The sequence below is a fragment of the Crocuta crocuta genome, unplaced genomic scaffold (genome assembly GCF_008692635.1).
Source record: "Crocuta crocuta isolate KB4526 unplaced genomic scaffold, BGI_CrCroc_1.0 scaffold469, whole genome shotgun sequence".
NCBI classification, from domain to species: Eukaryota; Metazoa; Chordata; class Mammalia; order Carnivora; family Hyaenidae; genus Crocuta; species Crocuta crocuta.
The window spans coordinates 691,910-710,772 of record NW_027531907.1 but is presented as its reverse complement, the minus strand read 5'-3'; the positions used below and the strand labels follow the sequence as shown (position 1 = coordinate 710,772).

Here is an 18,863-nt window from a genome sequence, read left to right as displayed (position 1 = left end):
TTTTTTCTATCAATTAACTGGAAATTTTTCAATGAACATATATTGAAAATAAACCATAGTTGCTATGATCTTTGAGGTTTTTTTATGTTATAGAATGTTTACCTGAACCACAAAGTGGACAGATTTAATATTTTCAGACTGTACTTCCTTTCCCTAAAACATTGCAGATGTTGTTTCATCTTTTGACATTAAACGTTATTTTAAAAGTCTAAGGTCACACTGAACACAAACAGGATATAAATAATGTTAAAGAGTGTTATTTTTGCTTTTCTGCCCATGGACGCCACCGAATAAGCATCGATAAAGTCTCCCCTCCCACCGCCGTCATGTCTAAGTCAGAATCTCCCAAAGAGCCTGAACAGCTGCGGAAGCTTTTCATCGGAGGTTTGAGCTTTGAAACAACCGATGAGAGTCTGAGGAGCCATTTTGAGCAATGGGGAATGCTTACGGACTGTGTGGTAATGAGAAATCCAAACACCAAGCACTCCAGAGGCTTTGGGTTTGTCACCTATGCCACTGTGGAGGAGGTGGACGCGGCCATGAATGCAAGGCCACACAAGGTGGATGGAAGAGTTGTAGAACCAAAGAGGGCTGTCTCGAGAGAAGATTCTCAAAGACCTGGTGCCCACCTAACTGTGAAAAAGATTTTTGTCCGTGGCATTAAAGAAGACACTAAAGAACATCATCTAAGAGATTATTTTGAACAGTATGGGAAAATTGAAGTGATCGAAATCATGACTGACCGAGGCAGTGGCAAAAAGAGAGGCTTTGCTTTTGTAACATTTGATGACCATGACTCTGTAGACAAGATTGTTATTCAAAAATACCATACTGTGAACGGCCACAACTGTGAAGTAAGGAAGGCTCTGTCTAAACAAGAGATGGCTAGTGCTTCCTCCAGCCAAAGAGGTCGAAGTGGTTCTGGAAACTTCGGTGGTGGTCGTGGAGGTGGTTTTGGTGGGAATGACAACTTTGGTCGTGGAGGAAACTTCAGTGGGCGTGGTGGCTTTGGTGGCAGTCGAGGTGGTGGTGAATATGGTGGCAGTGGGGATGGCTATAACGGATTTGGTAATGATGGAAGCAACTTTGGAGGTGGTGGAAGCTATAATGATTTTGGCAATTACAACAATCAGTCTTCAAGTTTTGGACCCATGAAAGGAGGAAATTTTGGAGGCAGAAGCTCTGGCCCCTATGGTGGTGGAGGCCAATACTTTGCCAAACCATGAAACCAAGGTGGCTATGGCGGTTCCAGCAGCAGCAGTAGCTATGGCAGTGGCAGAAGGTTTTAATTACTGCCAGGAAACAAAGCTTAGCAGGAGAGGAGAGCCAGAGAAGCGACAGGGAAGCTACAGGTTACAACAGATTTGTGGACTCAGCCAAGCACAGTGGTGGCAGGGCCTAGCTGCTACAAAGAAGACATGTTTTAGACAATACTCATGTGTATGGGCAGAAAACTCGAGGACTGTATTTGTGACTAATTGTATAACAGGTTATTTTAGTTTCTATTCTGTGGAAAGTGTAAAGCATTCCAACAAAGGGTTTTAATGTAGATTTTTTTTTTGCACCCATGCTGTTGATTGCTAAATGTAATAGTCTGATCATGACGCTGAATAAATGTGTCTTTTTAAAAAAAAAAAAGAGTGTTATTTTTGTTGGGTATGCTAATAAAATTGTGGTTATATTAATATCTTTATTGCAAACAACTACTTATGTATTTATAGCTGAAATGATTATGTCAGAAATTTGCTTTTTAAAATGTTATAAGGATGGGTTGTCTGGGTGGCTCAGTTGGTTAAGCATCCAACTCTTGATTTCAGCTCAGGTCATGATCTCATGTTTCATGAGATTGACCCTTGTGGTGGGCTCTGCAGTGACACTGTGGAGCCTGCTTGGGATTCCTTCTCTCTCTCTGTCTCTGCCCCATCCCTGGCTCAGAAGCACGTGCTTTCTCTCTCTCTTTCAAAATAAGTAAGTAAATAAATAAATAAACAAAATTTTTTAAAAATAAAAATAAAATTTCATAAGGAAATGAGTGTGTAAGCATATGTATAAATGGATTTGTCAAGCAAGTGACACCTGTTACTATCTTCAGGCAAAGAAGAGTCCTCCTGTATGGAGAATAGCAAAATAGGGAATGGATACCTGCTACCAAGAACAGCAGTCACAGGATTTCTACTCACTCCATGGCTTATAAATGTCAGGGTCACCAAGAGAGACAAGACTCATATAGGCACTGGTTAGAACAAACCTTTGCTCTCACGCAGAAGAGACAGAGTAAGGGGCGCCCGGGTGGCTTAGTCGGTTAAGCGTCCGACTTTCGCTCAGGTCATGATCTCGCGGTTCGTGGGTTCGAGCCCCGCGTCAGGCTCTGTGCTGACTGCCAGCTCGAAGCCTGGAGCCTGTTTCAGAGTCTGTGACTCCCTCTCTCTTAGACCCTCCCCTGTTCATGCTGTCTCTCTCTCTCCTAGAAATAAATAAATAAAACATTAAAAAAAAAAAAAGAAGAGACAGAGTAAGATCAGCTTCAACAGTAGGTTTCAGTCTCCCATGGTCAACAGGTCCCAGCCTGCAGCCAAAGCGGGTAATGGCCTGCATGCACCCCTCTTTTGCTGCAAGCAAAGGACTCCATTCCCTCCCCTCTGGCAATGGATATGGTAGTAGGGTTGGCCAAGTGCCATATGATGCACGTTCTTAAGCAGAACAAAGGAGTACACAGAATCTGAAACAGGGAAAGATATTGTCACTCAAGGTGATAAACCCAGCACAGGCTGCCGAGGCTCTTCTTGATAAGTATTTGATGCCCTACACACATTCTCATGCAACTAAGTAGGGATCAGAAGACTGCACACAAGTGATTGCCTTTCCCACCAAGATTGAAAAATCTTATGATTGAAAAAACAGGGGCACCTGGGTGGCTCAGTCAGTTAAGTGTCTGACTCTTGATTTTGGCTCAGGTCATGATATCATGATTCGTGAGTTCAAACCTCATGTGGAGCGCACCTGGGATTCTTTGTCTGTCTTTCTCTTATAAACATTTTTTTAAAAGTAAAAAGAGCAGAAAGTTGCTAATTGATTAAGTTGAGTAATAAGTATAAAGTATATGAGGGTTGTATGCTATTCTCTTTATGTGTTTGAAAACATTCTCTTTTTAAAGTTTATTTATTTTATGAGAGAGAGAGCATGGAAGCAGGGGAGGGGGAGAGAAAGAATCCCAAGCAGGCTCCATGCTGTCAGCACAGGAGCCCAACACGGGGCTTGATCCTACAAACTTAGAGATCATGACCTGAGCCAAAATCAAGAGTCAGACGCTTGCCCTGAAACCATTCTTTTTTTTTTCTTTTAAATATTTTTATTCTAGGAGAGAGAGACAGCGTGAGCAGGGGAGGGTCAGAGAGAGAGGGAGTCACAGACTGAAACAGGCTCCAGGCTCGGAGCTGGCAGTCAGCACAGAGCCCAACGCGGGGCTCGAACCCACAAACCGCGAGATCATGACCTAAGCGAAAGTTGGATGCTTAACCGACTAAGCCACCCAGGCGCCCCGAAACCATTCTTAATAAAAGTATTTGTGGGTTTTTTTTTTAACTCTGAAGACAGCCTGCTTTTTTAAAATATATTTTTTTATTTTTACATTTGGGAAGAATTTAAATACAAATAAGGAATCAGGAAAGATAGGAAAATCTGTTTTTCTTTTACTTTATTATAAAATATTTCAAATGTATGTGAAAGTGCAGAGAACAACATTTTAAAAAATCCATGTACTTAGGGCAGTGGCTCAGTCTGTTAAGCATCGGGCTTCAGCTCAGGTCATGATTTCACGGTTCGTGAGTTCGAGCCCCGCATCAGGCTCTGTGCTGACAGCTCAGAGCCTGGAGCCTACTTCAGATTCTGTGTCTCCCTCTCTCTCTGCCCCTCCCTGCTCATGTTCTGTCTCTGTCTCAAAAATAAACACTAAAATAAAATAAATAAAATAAAAACCCATGTACTCATCCTTCCAAATCTGTCTAATCATAATGTTTTTATAGGAAATATATAATAGGAGGGGCCCTCTTTTATTCCATCTCTTACTTTAAAAATTTTTTTTTTGATGTTTTATTTATTCCTGAGAGAGAGAGAGAGACAGAGTGAGCAGGGGAGGGTCAGAGAGAGAGGGAGACACTAAATCTGAAGCAGGCTCCAGGCTCTGAGCTAGCTGTCAGCACAGAGCCCAATGTGGGGCTCGAACCCCCAAACTGTGAGATCATGACCTGAACCGAAGTTGGATGCTTAACCGACTGAGCCACCCAGGCGCCCCTTCCATCTCTTACTTTTGCCCAGCATCTGCAGAATTATTCTGCTTGAAGCTTAATAACTCAATCAGGATATAACAGTATTGCTCAATCTGTACCATTTCTCCTAGAACACAATATATCCTTTCTTTTGTAAATTGTTTTTCCTTCTTTCAGCAATTTACTATCACTTTTTATTTTTTTAATATTTTTTCTAAAGTTTATTTATTTTGAGGGGCACCTGGGTGGCTTAGTCGGTTAAGCGTCCGACTTTCGCTTAGGTCATGATCTTGCGGTTCGTGGGTTCGAGCCCCGCGTCGGGCTCTGTGCTGACTGCCGGCTCAGAGCCTGGCGCCTGTTTCAGAGTCTGTCTCCCTTCTCTCTGACCCTCCCCTGCTCACGCTGTCTCTCTCTCTCCTAGAAATAAATAAAAATTAAAAAAAATAAAGTTCATTTATTTTGAGAGAGAGAAAAAGAGGGAGGAGGGAGAAAGAGAGAGAGAGAGAGAGAGAGAGAGAATCCCAAGCAGCCTCCCTGCTGTCATTGCAGAGCCCAACACGGGACTGGATCTCACAAACCAAACTGCGAGATCATGACCTGAGCCAAGATCAAGAGTCACGCTTAACCAACTGAGCCACTCAGGTGCTTCCCACTGTGTTTTTTAATATCCCCAAGCTACTTCTCCCTATCTTCTATTCTATCAGGTGAGTTTTCTATTTTAAGGACACCAATTACCTTTATGTTGGATAGTTTTTTATGTTATGTTTGTTTTCTTCTGAATTATCTTGATATTTATTCTCTATGTCTATAACCACTAATAGAATAATGGTGATATTCTGTTTACTTCTTTAGCTCTGAAATTTTGTTTTTCTTCAAATCTTTGTTATATAATCTTTGAGTTCTTCTTTCATTGATTTTATGTTCTTAAATATCTGTGTCAGGGGCTCCAAGACCACCAAGAAGTTAGATGATTCATTTAGGTAAACTCATACAAAATGTATGTATTTTGGTATTTCTAGGTAAACTCATACAAAATGTATGTATTTTGGTATTTCTATTTTTGGTTTTTTGAGAAACATCTATACTGTTTTCCGCAGTAGATGCACCAATTTAAATTCTTACCAAAAATGGTGAGGATGAGTCTACATCCTCACCAACCCTTGTTATTTTTTTTTTTTTCCTAGCCAGTCTGACAGGTGTTAGGTAATGTCTCATTATGGTTTAATTTGCATTTACTTGATGATTAGTGATGTTGAGCACCTTTTCATCTATCTGTTGGCCTTCTGTATGTCTTCTTTCAAAACAAAGAAAAAGGAGGGGCACCTGGGTGGCTCAGTCAGTTAAGCATCTGACTCTTGATTTTGGCTCAGATCATGATCTCATGGTTCATGAGTTTGAGCCCCACACTGGGCTCATGCCACCAGCGTGGAGCCTGCTTGGGATGTCTCTCTCTCAAGAAATAAAAATAAACTTTAAAAATTAAAAAAAAAAGAAAAAGGAGAAACAGATCCATAAATAGAGAGAACTGATTGCCAGAGGGGAAAGAATGAGGAAAAGGGCAAAATAGGTAAAGGGGAGTGAGAAATATAGGCTCTCAGTTATGGAATGAATTAAGTCATGGATATAAAAGGTATAACAGGGAATATAGCCAAATGTAATAAATAGCATTGTATGGTGATGGATGGTAGCTACACTTGTGGTGAGCATAACAACATATAAACTTGTCAAATCACTATGTTGTGCACCTGAAAGTAATGTAGCATTATGTATCAATTATACCTAAATTAAAAAAATTAAGTATACTTAAATTTAAGTATAATTAAATTTAAATATACTGAAATTTTAAAAATTAAAATTAAGAAATTAATTTTAAAAAGAGCATCAATCAACATCATTATTGCAGCCTTTTAAGAATCCAAGCGAGGGATCAAGCTAAACCTTACTGCCTCTTTGCCCCCAGAAACTGTGAGAAAATAAATATTTTTTTAAGACTTAATGTTTGTGGTAATTTGTAATGTAGCCATAGATTACTAACGGAGTTGCTAGTTTCTTTGTAGCATAATTTAATTGGTTCCGCAATCCTCTGTATTTTCTATAAACTAGACATCACTTCTAGATGTTTGATTAGATTACATTTCTACCTTTTAATATTAAAATTATGACATAAATGGTGCTGGTGATTTCTAGTGCATCAAATCTGGAGGCGTCCAATGCCTGATAAGGTCAGTGGGTTCAGGTAGTGAAAACTTGTTCCTTCCACTATAAATGTCCCTATAATCCTTCTAGCTAAAAGTTTCATCCATGAAACTTTGCCTGATCATCTTTGCCTGATTAAATAAATTAGTTTAATATGGTAAAATAATGATGTTTAAAATTTAATCAGTTTTTTTCACTTACTAACTGGAATCTTTCATATGTGTGCAGTTTGGTCTATATATCTGTATCTATCTATATCTATCTGTATCTATATTTATATCATCCATGTCTATATCTATATCTATCATCTCCCCCCTACCCAGATCAAAATATAGAGGATTTCTAGGACCCCAGAGGTTCCTTCTGGATCTATACCTTCCCTCAAGAAAATCACTCTTCTTTTTTTTTTTTTTTCTTGNCTGTACGTTGATTTTGTACCCTGCAACTTGGCTGAATTCTTGGATCAGTTCTAGTAGGCTTCTGGTGGAGTCTGTCGGGTTTTCGATGTAGAGTATCATGTCATCTGCGAAGAGTGAAAGTTTGACTTCTTCTTTGCCAATTCTGATGCCTTTGAAGAAAATCACTCTTCTGACTTCAATCATTATCATTTCATTTTGCCTTCTTGAAGTTCATATAAATGAAATATAGCACATTCTCTCTTATAGTTGGTTTCTTTCACTCAACCTAATATGTGATATTCACCCATGTTGTTGAATGTTCCACTACTTCATTCTTTGTGTGTGTGTGGGTGGGGGGAGTGGATTTAGTAGTATTTCATGAGGTAAATAAAGCACAATTTATTCTTTTTCTTTCTGATAGACATTTTGGTTGTATCCAGGTGGAGATTATTATGAATAAAAATGGCTCTGGACATTTTTATACAAGTCTCTCTGTGGACATATACACTCATTTCTCTTGTGTACATACCTAGGAGTGGAATTTCAGAAGGTTAGCATATGTTAAGCCTTAATAGAAAACACCAAACAGTTTTCCAATGTGACTATATCATTATGTACTCCCATCAGCGTTGTTTGACAGTTCTGGTGCCACCACACCTTTCCGATACTCACATTTAATCTGTTAGCTTTTAGCAGAGATAAAATAATGGAAAGATCCAAAGTAGTATGCATGTTCCTAAGGAACATTCAGTAAAGAATTATTCACCTAATTCTGGTACTGAAAACTATGATGAGGCCAGACTGAGGAAAGAGACCTGGCAGAACCCTCCCAGTGAAGTGTTTGTCCCTTTGGTGAGCTATCCAACCCATACACTCAAGTCCCAGGAGGAAGAGATTAAGAAGGTTCCTTCTGGGCATGCTAATCTCTTCTAGACTTTTTCACCCTTGGGTCTCTGCAAAAGAAAGGGAGTGAGTGAGAGCACAAGCGAGAGAGAGAGAGCTCTGACACTGTCAGAGAGTAGTGTCTCCTGCCTTACTCTCCGTGAGAGGCCCGCCTTTTGGCTCCTCTTTCAGAAATTCTGAAATCCATAGTTCCTTGGTATGCTCAATTATTAAACATGGTTTATTTTTTACATTATTAAAAATTTAAATCCAAGTTAGTTAACATATAATGTAATAATGATTTCAGGATTAGAATCTAGTGATTCATCACTTAAGTGTAAACACCCAGTGCTCATCCCAACAAGTGCCCTCCTTAATGCGGATCATCCATTTAACCCATCCCCCACCCAACAGCCCATCAGCAACTCTGTTTGTTCTCTGTATTTAAGAGCCTCTTATGGTTTGTCTTCCTCTTTGTTTTTATCTTATTTTTCCTTCCCTCCCCCGTGTTCATCTGTTTTTTTCTTAAATTCCACATATGACTGAAATCATATATTTGTCTTTCTCTGACTTATTTCACTTAGCATATAATACGCTCTAGTTCCATCCATGTTGTTGCAAATGGTAAGATTTCATTCTTTTTTTTTAAATGTTTTCTTTTTCTAGGAGAGAGAGAGAGAGACAGCGTGAGCAGGGGAGGGTCAGAGAGAGAGGGAGTCACAGACTGAAACAGGCTCCAGGCTCTGAGCTGGCAGTCAGCACTGAGGCCGATGCGGGGCCCGAACCCACGAACCGCGAGATCATGACCTAAGCGAAAGTTGGACGCTTAACCAACTAAGCCACCCAGGTGCCCCAGGTGCCCAGATTTCATTCTTTTTGATTGCCAAGTAATCCATCATATATATATGGAGGCCAAGCCCATTGCGTATATATGTGTATATATACCACCTCTTCTTTATCCATTCATCAGTTGATGGATATTTGGGCTCTTTCCATACTTTGGCTATTGGTGATAGTGCTGATATGAACATTGGGTGCATGTATCCCTTTGGATCATTTTTGTATACTTTGAATACATAAATACCTAGCAGTGCAATTGCTGGGTCATAAGGTAGTTCTATTTTTAAATCTTTAAAGCCTGTTTATTTATTTAGATAATCAGTGGGGGAGGGGCAGAGAGAGAGAGCAGGGACAGAGGAGCTGAAGTAGGCTCTGTGCTGACAGCAGAGAGCCAACGTGGGTCTTGAACCTATGAATTGTGAGATCACAACCTGAGCTGAAGTTGGATGCTTAACTGACTGAGCCACTCAGGCACCCCTATTTTTAATTTTTTGAGAAACTATTAAACATGTTTTAAAGTGAAATCTCCCAGCTCTGTTGGATGGGTCCCCATGAGGGGAGACAGGGCTAACAAGGGGTTCTTTCCTAAAGGTCCTTTTCTTTTTTTAAAAAAAAATTTAAAATNGGGGGGGGCGGGGAGGGGACAAAGACAGAGGGAGACACAGAATCTGAAGCAGGCTCCAGGCTCTGAGCTGTTAGCACAGAGCCTGATGCAGGGCTCAAACTCAGGAACTGCAAGATCATGACATGAGCCGAAGTCAGACATTCAACCGACTAAGCCACCCAAGCACCCTGAAGATCCTTTTTCGAAGGCAGCCCTTTGGTTAGAGGCTTTGACCTTCCAGGTCTTGTAATTAGGGTGAGATTCCCTGGTAAAACCTTCCAGGCATGTGGTAGAGCCAAGTGACCTTGAGAAGGCAGTGTTTGTCTCCATCCTAAAGAACACTTATGCCTGTTTGAGAGGAGGGCTTGGGGGTGTGGAACTCTGGGCTGAGTCAACTATCTACAAGCAGGACTGAATGGAGCAGAGGCCCAGCAGGTGTGACCTTGAAAGACATAAAGCTTTTCTGGATGCAGGTCTAGGTCAGTCTTAGGCACCTACTCTATAATTTCCAACCACACTCAGAAATAGTGGCCCACAAACCAACTAGTGAATAATAGATTTCTAGAGCTAAAAAGAGCCTTGGAAATATCTATTCTAAATCAACACATTCATTATGCATTTTATACAAACTGGAGACTCCATAAATGCTAGCAATAGCCTGTTTGGAGGTCACGGCAAACAGATTAGATTTTAAGTGCAATGTGAGGCATGGGGGGTGGGGTTTAAGGTTTTAGTAACAGAAAGATAAATATATTTTGGGTGAAATGGGTAAATTGAAAATGAGGTTTTAAGTTAGATCCATTAAAATTTCTTTTGGAAAAATCTCTCACCTCCAAATTTTCTCAGCATTTCTAGACGTAACTAAGTAAGGAGAAGAAAGAATTCTTTGTGGAGAATGAATTTAAATGTCTTTGATTGTGCATAGCTATCAGTTCTTTTTGTTTTTATATTGTTTACTGTGAAATATAACACATTTGGAAAAGTACATAAAACAAAGGCATAGTGGAACAACATATTATAAAGTCAATTCCCAGGTAAGCACTGACCAGTTCAAGACCTACCTAACATGGTTGTCAAAAGCCCAGAAGAACCTGCCTGCTCCTGTCTCACAGCCACCTCCTCCCACCCTAGTGAAACTACTCTTTTGCTTTCTCTCTTTGCTTTAGAACTTTATATCCTAGGGGTAGTGAAAGCACTGGAAAACTACAGCCAACGGGCCAAATCTGGCACCCAGTCTTTTCAAATAAAGTTTTGATAGAATATAAACACCCATCCCTTTATGTACTTTACTGTTTATAATTACTTTCAGGCTACAAGCGCAGAGACCCAGATGGCCAGCTAAGCCTAAAATATTTCCTATCTGACTCTTCAGGAAAAATTTGGGGCTCCCAGGTGTATTGTATAATTTACCAAACTTGCAATTTGCTGCCCCCTGGTGTAGTGAATGCGCTACCAATTTCCCACAGCTGTTGGGAGGATTGGCTGCTGAGAACTCACTACGGCCTACTTCTCTGGCAGGTCTGTGGGGGAAACCAGGCCAGAGAGTGTCTTGGTGCCACCCTCAGACAACTGATGCTCTTATAAATGTAATTGTCCTTTAATTTCACTTTTTAATTGTTTGTAACTAATTTATAGAAATTCAATAGGTTATCAATATCGGTCTTGTATCCTGCAACCTCAATGAACTTGTTTCTTTTTTTTAATTTTTAATTTTTTTAAATTTATTTCTGAGAGAGAGACAGCATGAGCAGGGAAGGGTTAGAGAGAGAGGGAGACACAGAATCTGAAACAGGCTCTAGGCTCTGAGCTAGCTGTCAGCACAGAGCCTGATGCGGGGCTTGACCTACCAACTGTGAGATCATGACCTGAGCTGAAGTTGGACACTTAACCGACTGAGCCACTCAGGCGCCCCTCAATGAACTTGTTTCTTACCTCTAATAAATTTTTATTAGACTCCTTAAGGTTTTCTACATAAAGCTCATGCCATCTGAAAAGAAGTTTTACTTCTTCCTTTTTCATTGAAAAATGAAAGTTGCCTTTCATTCCTTTTTCATGCCTAATTGCCCTGCCTAGAAACTCATGTTGAATTTGTTTGTAGCAAGAACAGACATCCTTACCTTATTCTTCATCCTAGGCTGAAAGCTTTCAGTCTTTCAATTAAGTATGTTGGCGAATTTTTTGTAGATGCCCTTTGCCAGATTGAGGAAGTTCCCTTATATTTCTAACTTGTTGAGAGAATTAAAAAAAAATCATGAATGGGTGTTAGGTTTTATCAAACTCTTTTTCTGACTACTGAGATAATTATGCATTTTCTTCTTTTCCTATTAAATGATTTTTATGTGGATTAAATATCATATGTTGAAACAGCCTTGAATAGCTGGGATAAATCCCACTTGGTCAAAATGTATAGTCCTTTTTATGTATAGCGGGATTTGGTTTGCTTGTATTTTGTTGAGAATGTTTGTATCTATATTTATAAAGGATACTGGTTTGTGGTTTTCTTATGATGTCTTTGTCTGGTTTGGGTATTGGAGTAATACTGAACTCATAGAATGAATCGGGAAATGTTCCCACTTATATTTTGTGAAAGAATTTAAGAGTTGGTGTTAATTTTTCTTTTTTACAAATAGTTTATTGTCAAATTAGTTTCCACATATGGTGTTAATTTTTCAAATGTTTGGTGGCATTCAACAATGAAGCCATCTGGTTTAGATCTTATGTCTGTTGGAAGTTTTTTTAATATTAATCAATCCTCTTTACTTTTTATAGACTTATTCATATTTTCTATTTCCTCTTGAGTCAGTTTTGGTATTTTTGTCTTTCTATGAATTTCTCCATTCCATCTAGATTATCTAATTTGTTGATAAGTAATTATTCATAGTATTCTCATATAATCCCTTTTATTTCTGTAAGGTTGGCAAATTAATATCCCTACATATATTTCTGATTTTAGTAAGTTGAGTCCTCTGTTTTTTTGTTGGTCTAATGAAAGGCTTGCCAATTTTGTTGCTCCTTTCAAAGACTAAACTTTTAGTTTTGTGACTTTTTCTATTGATTTTCTATTCTCTATTTAACTTATTTCCACTCTAATCTTTATTATTCTGCTTGCTTTGGGTTTAGTTTGGTCTTTTTAGTTTGTTCTTTTTCTAGTTTTTAAGTTGGAAGCTTACTTTATTTATTTGAGGTCTTTATTCTTTTTATTTATTTTCTTTCTTTTTTTTCTTTTATAGTTTATTGTCAAGTTGGTTTCCATATAACACCCAGTGCTCATCCCCACAAGTGCCCTCCTCCATGCCCATCAACCCCTTCCCCTCTCCCCCACCCTCATCAGCCCTCAGTTTGTTCTCACTATTCAAGAGTCTCTCATGGTTTGCCTCCCTCCCTCTCCCCAATTATTTTTCCCCTTCCCCTCCCCCATGGTCCTTTGTTAAGTTTCTCCTGTTCCACTTATAAGTGAAAACATATGGTATCTGTCCTTCTCCACCTGACTTATTTCACTTAGCATAACATCCTCGAGTTCCATCCATGTTGCTACATATGGCCAGCTTTCATTCTTTCTCATTGCCATGTAGTATTCCATTGTATAGATAAACCATATCTTCTTGATCCATTCGTCCGTTGATGGACATTTATGCTCTTTCCATGATTTGGCTATTGTTGAAAGTGCTGCTATGAACATTGGGGTACATGTGCCCCTATGCATCAGCATTCCTATATGCTTATTTTATTTATTTTTAAAAATTTTAATGTTTATTTATTTTTGAGAGAGAGAGAGAAGCAGGTGCAAGTGAGGAAGGGGCAGAGAGAGAGAGAGAGGGAGACACAGAATCTGAAGTAGGCTCCAGGCTCTGAGCTGCCAGCACAAAGCCTGATGTGGGGCTTGAGCTCACAGAACAGTGAAATCATGACCTAAAGTAAAGTCAAGTGCTTAAATGACCAAGCACCCAGATGCCCCTCTTCTTTTTTAAATGTAGGCATTCACAATTATCATGTGAATAAATGGTAAATTTCCCTATAATCATTGCTTTTTCTGAATCCCATAAATTTTGGTATTTTGTGTTTTCATTTTCATTTTTCTCTGTTTTAGAATTTTCCTTCTGATTTTTTCTATGACTCATTTGTTAAGAATGTGTTTTCCATTCTTAACAAATTTCCACATATTTTTGACTTACCAAATTTCCTTCTATTATTTTGTAATTTCAGTAGAATTGAAATTACTTGATTTAATTTCAATCCTTTTCACTTTATTGATTCTTCTTTAATGACCTAACATATGGTCTATCGAGGGAAATGTGTCATGTGCACTAAGGAAGAATATTTGTGTTGCTGTTGTTGTTGGGTGGAATGTTCAATAGATGCCTGTTAAGTCTTTTCGTTTATAGTGCTGTAAAGTCTTCTATTCCCTTATTGATCTTCTGCCTAGTTGTTCTATCCATTATTGAAAGTGATAAATTCAAGTCTCCAAAAATTACTTTGAATTGTCTATTTTTCCCTTTAATTCTGTTCATTTTTGCTTCATATATTTTGATGATCTGTTATTAAGTACATAATGTTTATAACTATGTTATATCTTTTTGCCATGTTGAACATTTTATTAGTATGAAATATCATTTATCTCTTAGAAACTTTTTGATTTAAAGTTTATTTTCTCTGATATTGTATGCATGGTGTAATTTTTTGCTTCTTTTTACTTTCAACCTATTTTTTTTAACATTCATTTTTGAGAGAGAGATAGAGTGCAAGTGGGGGAGGGGTAGAGAGGGAGGGAGACACAGAATCCAAGAAGGCTCCAGGCTCTGAGGTGTCACCAGAGAGCCCAATGCAGTGCTTGAACCCATGAACAGTGAAACCATGACCTGAGCTGAGGTTGGATGCTTAACTGACTCAGTCACCCAGGTGCCCCAACCTATTTTTGATTTTGAATTGAAAGTGTATCTCTTACAGATAGTATAGTGCTGTATCATGTGGGGTTTTTCCCCCCTTTTAAATCCATTCAGCTCGGGGCGCCTGGGTGGCTTAGTCGGTTAAGCGTCCGATTTTAGCTTAGGTCATGATCTCGCAGTTCGTGGGTTTGAGCCCCGCGTCGGGCTCTGTGCTGACTGCCAGCTCAGAGCCTGGAGCCTGTTTCAGAGTCTGTGTCTCCCTCTCTCTCTCACCCTCCCCTGCTCACACTGTCTCTCTCTCTCCTAGAAATAAATAAAAATATTAAAAAAAAAATCCATTCATTTGGTGTTTACCTTTAAATTGGAGAGTTTAATCTGTTTATATTTAGTGTAACTATTGATAAGGTAAGAGTTATGTCTTTGATTTTGCTATTTTTGACATGTCTTATGTCCTTTATGTTATTCTATTCCTCTATTATTGGCATTTTGTGTTAAATAAACATTTTCTAGTGTGCCATTATAATTTCCTTGTCATTTCTTTTACCATATCATTTTCAGTTAATTTTTAGTTGTTCCTTTGGGGATCACAGTTAAGCTTGTGCTATTTCAACCCTCTAGGTTTCAGTAAGGGCAATTACTTCCATGACATAAAGGCCTTGTTTCCTCTGTTTGTTCAATTCCAAGTTATAGGTTCTGAGTATAAACAAGTATTCCTAGGTACCAAGTGTTGTATCCTTTGCTTAGTATTTTTCTGGTGTCTGGGATCTGACTATTGGCAATTCTTCACTGGACAAGGCCTTGTCAACTTTTTTGTTAGATTCAGTGTTTCTAAGTTCTAAGGAAAAGCAATCTGTCATAGCAGCATGTACTTGTTGCCCTTGCTTCCTGGATCCAAAATCTGTAGGTTCTGAATATAAGCATCAATAGTGTCTTTGTTTTGGTTGTTTTAACAAAAAAAAAATCTCTGCTTGTATAAACTGTATGGCTTATAGACAACAGAAATTTATTTTCATAGTCTCAAAGCTAGAAGTTAAAGACCAAGGTACTGGAAGATTCAATGCCCATTTCCTTATGTTTGGCTGCCTTTTCACTGTGTCCTCACATGGTGGAAGGAGCTAGGGAGCGCTTTGGGGTCTCTTTTACTAGAGTACTAATCCCATTCATAAGGGCTCCAATCTTAGAAGCGAAGCAACTCCCAAAGGCCCCGTGTCCTAATATCATCACATTTGGTAATGGGAGTACTTGGCTCATACTCAGAACCTGTAACTTGATTCAGCACACAGAGAAAACAAGGCTTTTATATTCTGGGAGTAATTGCTCTTACTAAAAACCTAGAGATTGAATTAATTTCAACATATGAATTAGAGGGGACATCAATATTTAGTCTATAGTAAACATGGAGGGCTTCTTTTACTCTTTTACTCTTCTTGCAAATCTCTGTGTCTAGGATCTAATTATGGACACATATTCTTTAGGCAAGAAAGCCTTATCTCCTCTTTGTATTAAATCCAGAATGTCTAGGCTCTGAGGTTGGGCAACTATATGTAGGACATCAAGACATTAAATCCTCTGTTTGGTAGAAAACACTAGATTGATTTTCCTCTGTTTGTTGGATTATCTTATTTTTAAATTCTAATTATGGGAAAATGATCTCCAGGCACAGAGGCATAGCTTCCTTTGCTTGTTGGAGTCTGAGTCTCAACAGCACCAAAGGCACCCATGGCTTTGTCTTTTTTCCTGAACGGACTGTCAATCTCAATGATCTGAGCATAAGCAACTGTTCCCAGGGCACAAAGCCCCTGGCTACTCTGCTTGAAGGAATTCAGGCCTCCAGGTTCAGATTATAAGCAATGATTCCCAGGGCATCAAACACTATATCCTCTGTGTGTTTTCTAATTTCTTCTAAGAATGAGAACCTACTCCTAGGGCATCAAAGCCTTGTCACTTCTCCTTGATGGATCTCACTTCTATGACTTAGAAAACTCTTGCAAGGGCATCAAGCTGTCTCCTTTGTTTGTCACACTATGGATCTCTGAGCAGAACATGGACAACAATTCCCAGGGTACCAGGGTCTCGTGTCCTCTCCTTGTTGGGTTCCAGGTTTTTATATTTTCAATATTTCTTCCCCAGGCAAGAAAGTCTCATATATTCTGTTTTATGGATCCCAGGTCTCTAGAATTTGAGAGTTGGTAAGTACACCTAGGGCACAAAGTTCTCTGCTTGTTATATCTTAAGTTCTTATCATGGAAAAATATCCTGGCAGAGGTATATACCCCTCTGACTTTTGGATTCCCAATGTATATTCTGCGAGTTGACCATTACTCTTAAGGCTCTGAGACTTGGTTTCCCCTGTTTGATTTTATGAGCTGAGTTTCCAAATATGGGCGCCTATTTTCAGGGCATTGAGACCTTGTCTCCTCTAGTTGTTGGAAACCAGTCTGCATGTTCTGAGTATGTTCTACTATCCCTAGGCACAAAGGCCATGTCCCCTTTTGGTTGGATCTCAGGTTCCTGTTCCAAGTAGGGATAACTATTACCAAGTCATTAGAGCTGTCTAAACTACTTGTCTGAATCTAGTTATTCAGGCTCAGATGATGAGAATTCCATGTCTTCCATTAGGGTTACCTACCCCCAGGGTGTCAAGGCCCTGTGTCTTCTGATTGTTGTCCCTGGCCTTTAAGTTCTGGGAATGAGCCTCTACTCCATGGGCAACAAGGCCACATTTCTTATTCTTGGTAGATCTCAGTCATCTAGGTTCTGGGTATGGCTAACTTCTTTAGGGTTCATAACCTTGTCTACTTGTTGGGCTAGACTTAGGCACCCAGCATAAGCAATTATTCTCTGTGCTCCAAGTCTTGTGTCTCAGATTTGGGTTCCCACATGTCTAGATTTCAAAAATGGGCAACTACTTTCATGTCATAAATACTTTGTCACTCTATCATTGCTTTAGCTCTCATTTCTAAATATTCTTGAGATTTTTCAACTTGGCTATATTTAAAATGTAATATCATTTCCATTATGACTAGGTGTTTTTAATGGTAGAGTTTTTTTCCCCTCAGAAAATCTATTCCATCATATTTACAATATTCAATGTTACTAGTTAACTAAAATAATGCTTACACTCCAATTTTTGTTCTGAAGTTTATTAATTTTTAAGAATATAATTTTATGTTTGTATGTTTAGAAAATTAGAAAATACAGGGGTGCCTGAGTGGCTCAGTGGGTTGAGCCTCCAACTTCAGCTCAGGTCATGATCTCACGGTTCGTGGGTTCAAGCCCTGCATCGGGTTCTGTACTGACAGCTCAGAGCCTGGAGCCTGTCTTCAGATTCTGTGTCTCCCTCTCTCTCTCTCTGACCCTTCCCTGCTCATGGTGTCTCTCTCTCTCTCTCTCAAAAATAAATAAAACATTTAAAAATTTAAAAAAAATTAGAAAATACAAACAAGCATAACTAAGGGAATAATAACATCATTTTCCACTGTGCAAAGTTTATCATTATTAATCCCTTAGAATTACATTTCCAGATCTTTTCCTACGAATGCACATACATATACAGATACTCTTTTGCTGAAATGTTTCCATCCTATACATTGTTTTGCAACTTGTTTTTTCTCCATCAGTGATATCCACCTACTCAATAAGTGTATATTCACATTATGTATTTATTTATTATATCTTTAAAAAATATTTACTTTTGAGAGAGACAGAGAGACAGACAGATGGTGGGCATGAGAAGGGGAGGAGCAGAAAGAGAGAGAAGGAGACAGAGAATCCTGAGCAGCCTCTGAGCTGCCAGCGCACAGTCTGACTGGAGGCTTGAACTCATGAACAGCGAGATATGATCTGAGCCCAAATCAAGAGTCAGAGGCCCTGGCACAAAAACAGATGCTCAGATCAATGAAACAGAATAGAGAACCCAGAAATGGACCCACAAATGTATGGCCAATTAATCTTTGACAAAGCAGGAAAGAATATCCAATGGAATAAAGACAGTCTCTTCAGCAAGTGGTGCTGGGAAAACTGGACAGCAACACGCAGAAAAATGAACCTGGACCACTTTCTTACACCATACACAAAAACAAACTCAAAATGGAAGAAAGAGTCAGAGGCCCAACCAACTGAGCCACCTACGTGCCCCTCACATAATGTAAAATTCAGATTTTATTCAGATTTCTCTCATTGTCCTTCAAACAGCCTTGGCATACAAATTGGCAAAAATATCCCAAGCCAAGACTCTGCATTTATATTTGGTCTCTTAAATTGCTTAACTAGCTCTTAATTCTCTTTTCATCTAACTGAGACCCTTTCTTCACACCACTGACTTGTAGATGAGACTAGGTCAAATTATTTTCTTTTGATGACTTTAGCAAGTTTCTCTATTTCCTGTGTTTATGATAACTCAAAGATTATAAAATCCCAAAGATTTGGCTTAACTAAAACACTTTTTAAAAAAACTAGAATGTATCTTGGTGATATTGTGCATTTAATATTGTGTCAGAAGACTCAAAATATCTAGCTGACCCTTCATAAGTAGTGCTAAGAGTGGCCACTGAATTAGGATGATTTCAGTAGGAATGCCCCATTCCTCATTAATCATTTACCTTATGGTTTAGCAGGAGTTGCCTGAGTCAGTGTAATTAGGATTTATAAAACACTGATTCTTTAAGTATGCCATTACTTCTATATTTATTACCTGGCTTATTCTGGAAAGTATATAGTCATAATAGGTGGGGATATGCTGCAGTAACAAACAACTCTTGAATCCCAATTACAAAAAAAAAAGTTTTCTTCTTGG

General features: G+C 38.9%; 1 protein-coding gene across 1 annotated transcript; it reads left to right on the top strand.

Annotated features, from left to right (window-relative positions):
- Positions 1-294: 294 nt before the first annotated feature.
- On the top strand, positions 295-1,527 carry LOC144240308 (heterogeneous nuclear ribonucleoprotein A1-like). Its single transcript, XM_077774612.1, has one exon. It carries the CDS (start codon positions 327-329, stop codon positions 1,224-1,226), a length of 900 nt encoding a protein of 299 aa, XP_077630738.1. The 5' UTR covers positions 295-326; the 3' UTR covers positions 1,227-1,527.
- Positions 1,528-18,863: the final 17,336 nt, after the last annotated feature.

Bases quoted from the DNA above. Each gene is read 5' to 3' on its own strand.
- LOC144240308 (XM_077774612.1), top strand. From the start codon at position 327: ATGTCTAAGTCAGAATCTCCCAAAGAGCCTGAACAGCTGCGGAAGCTT.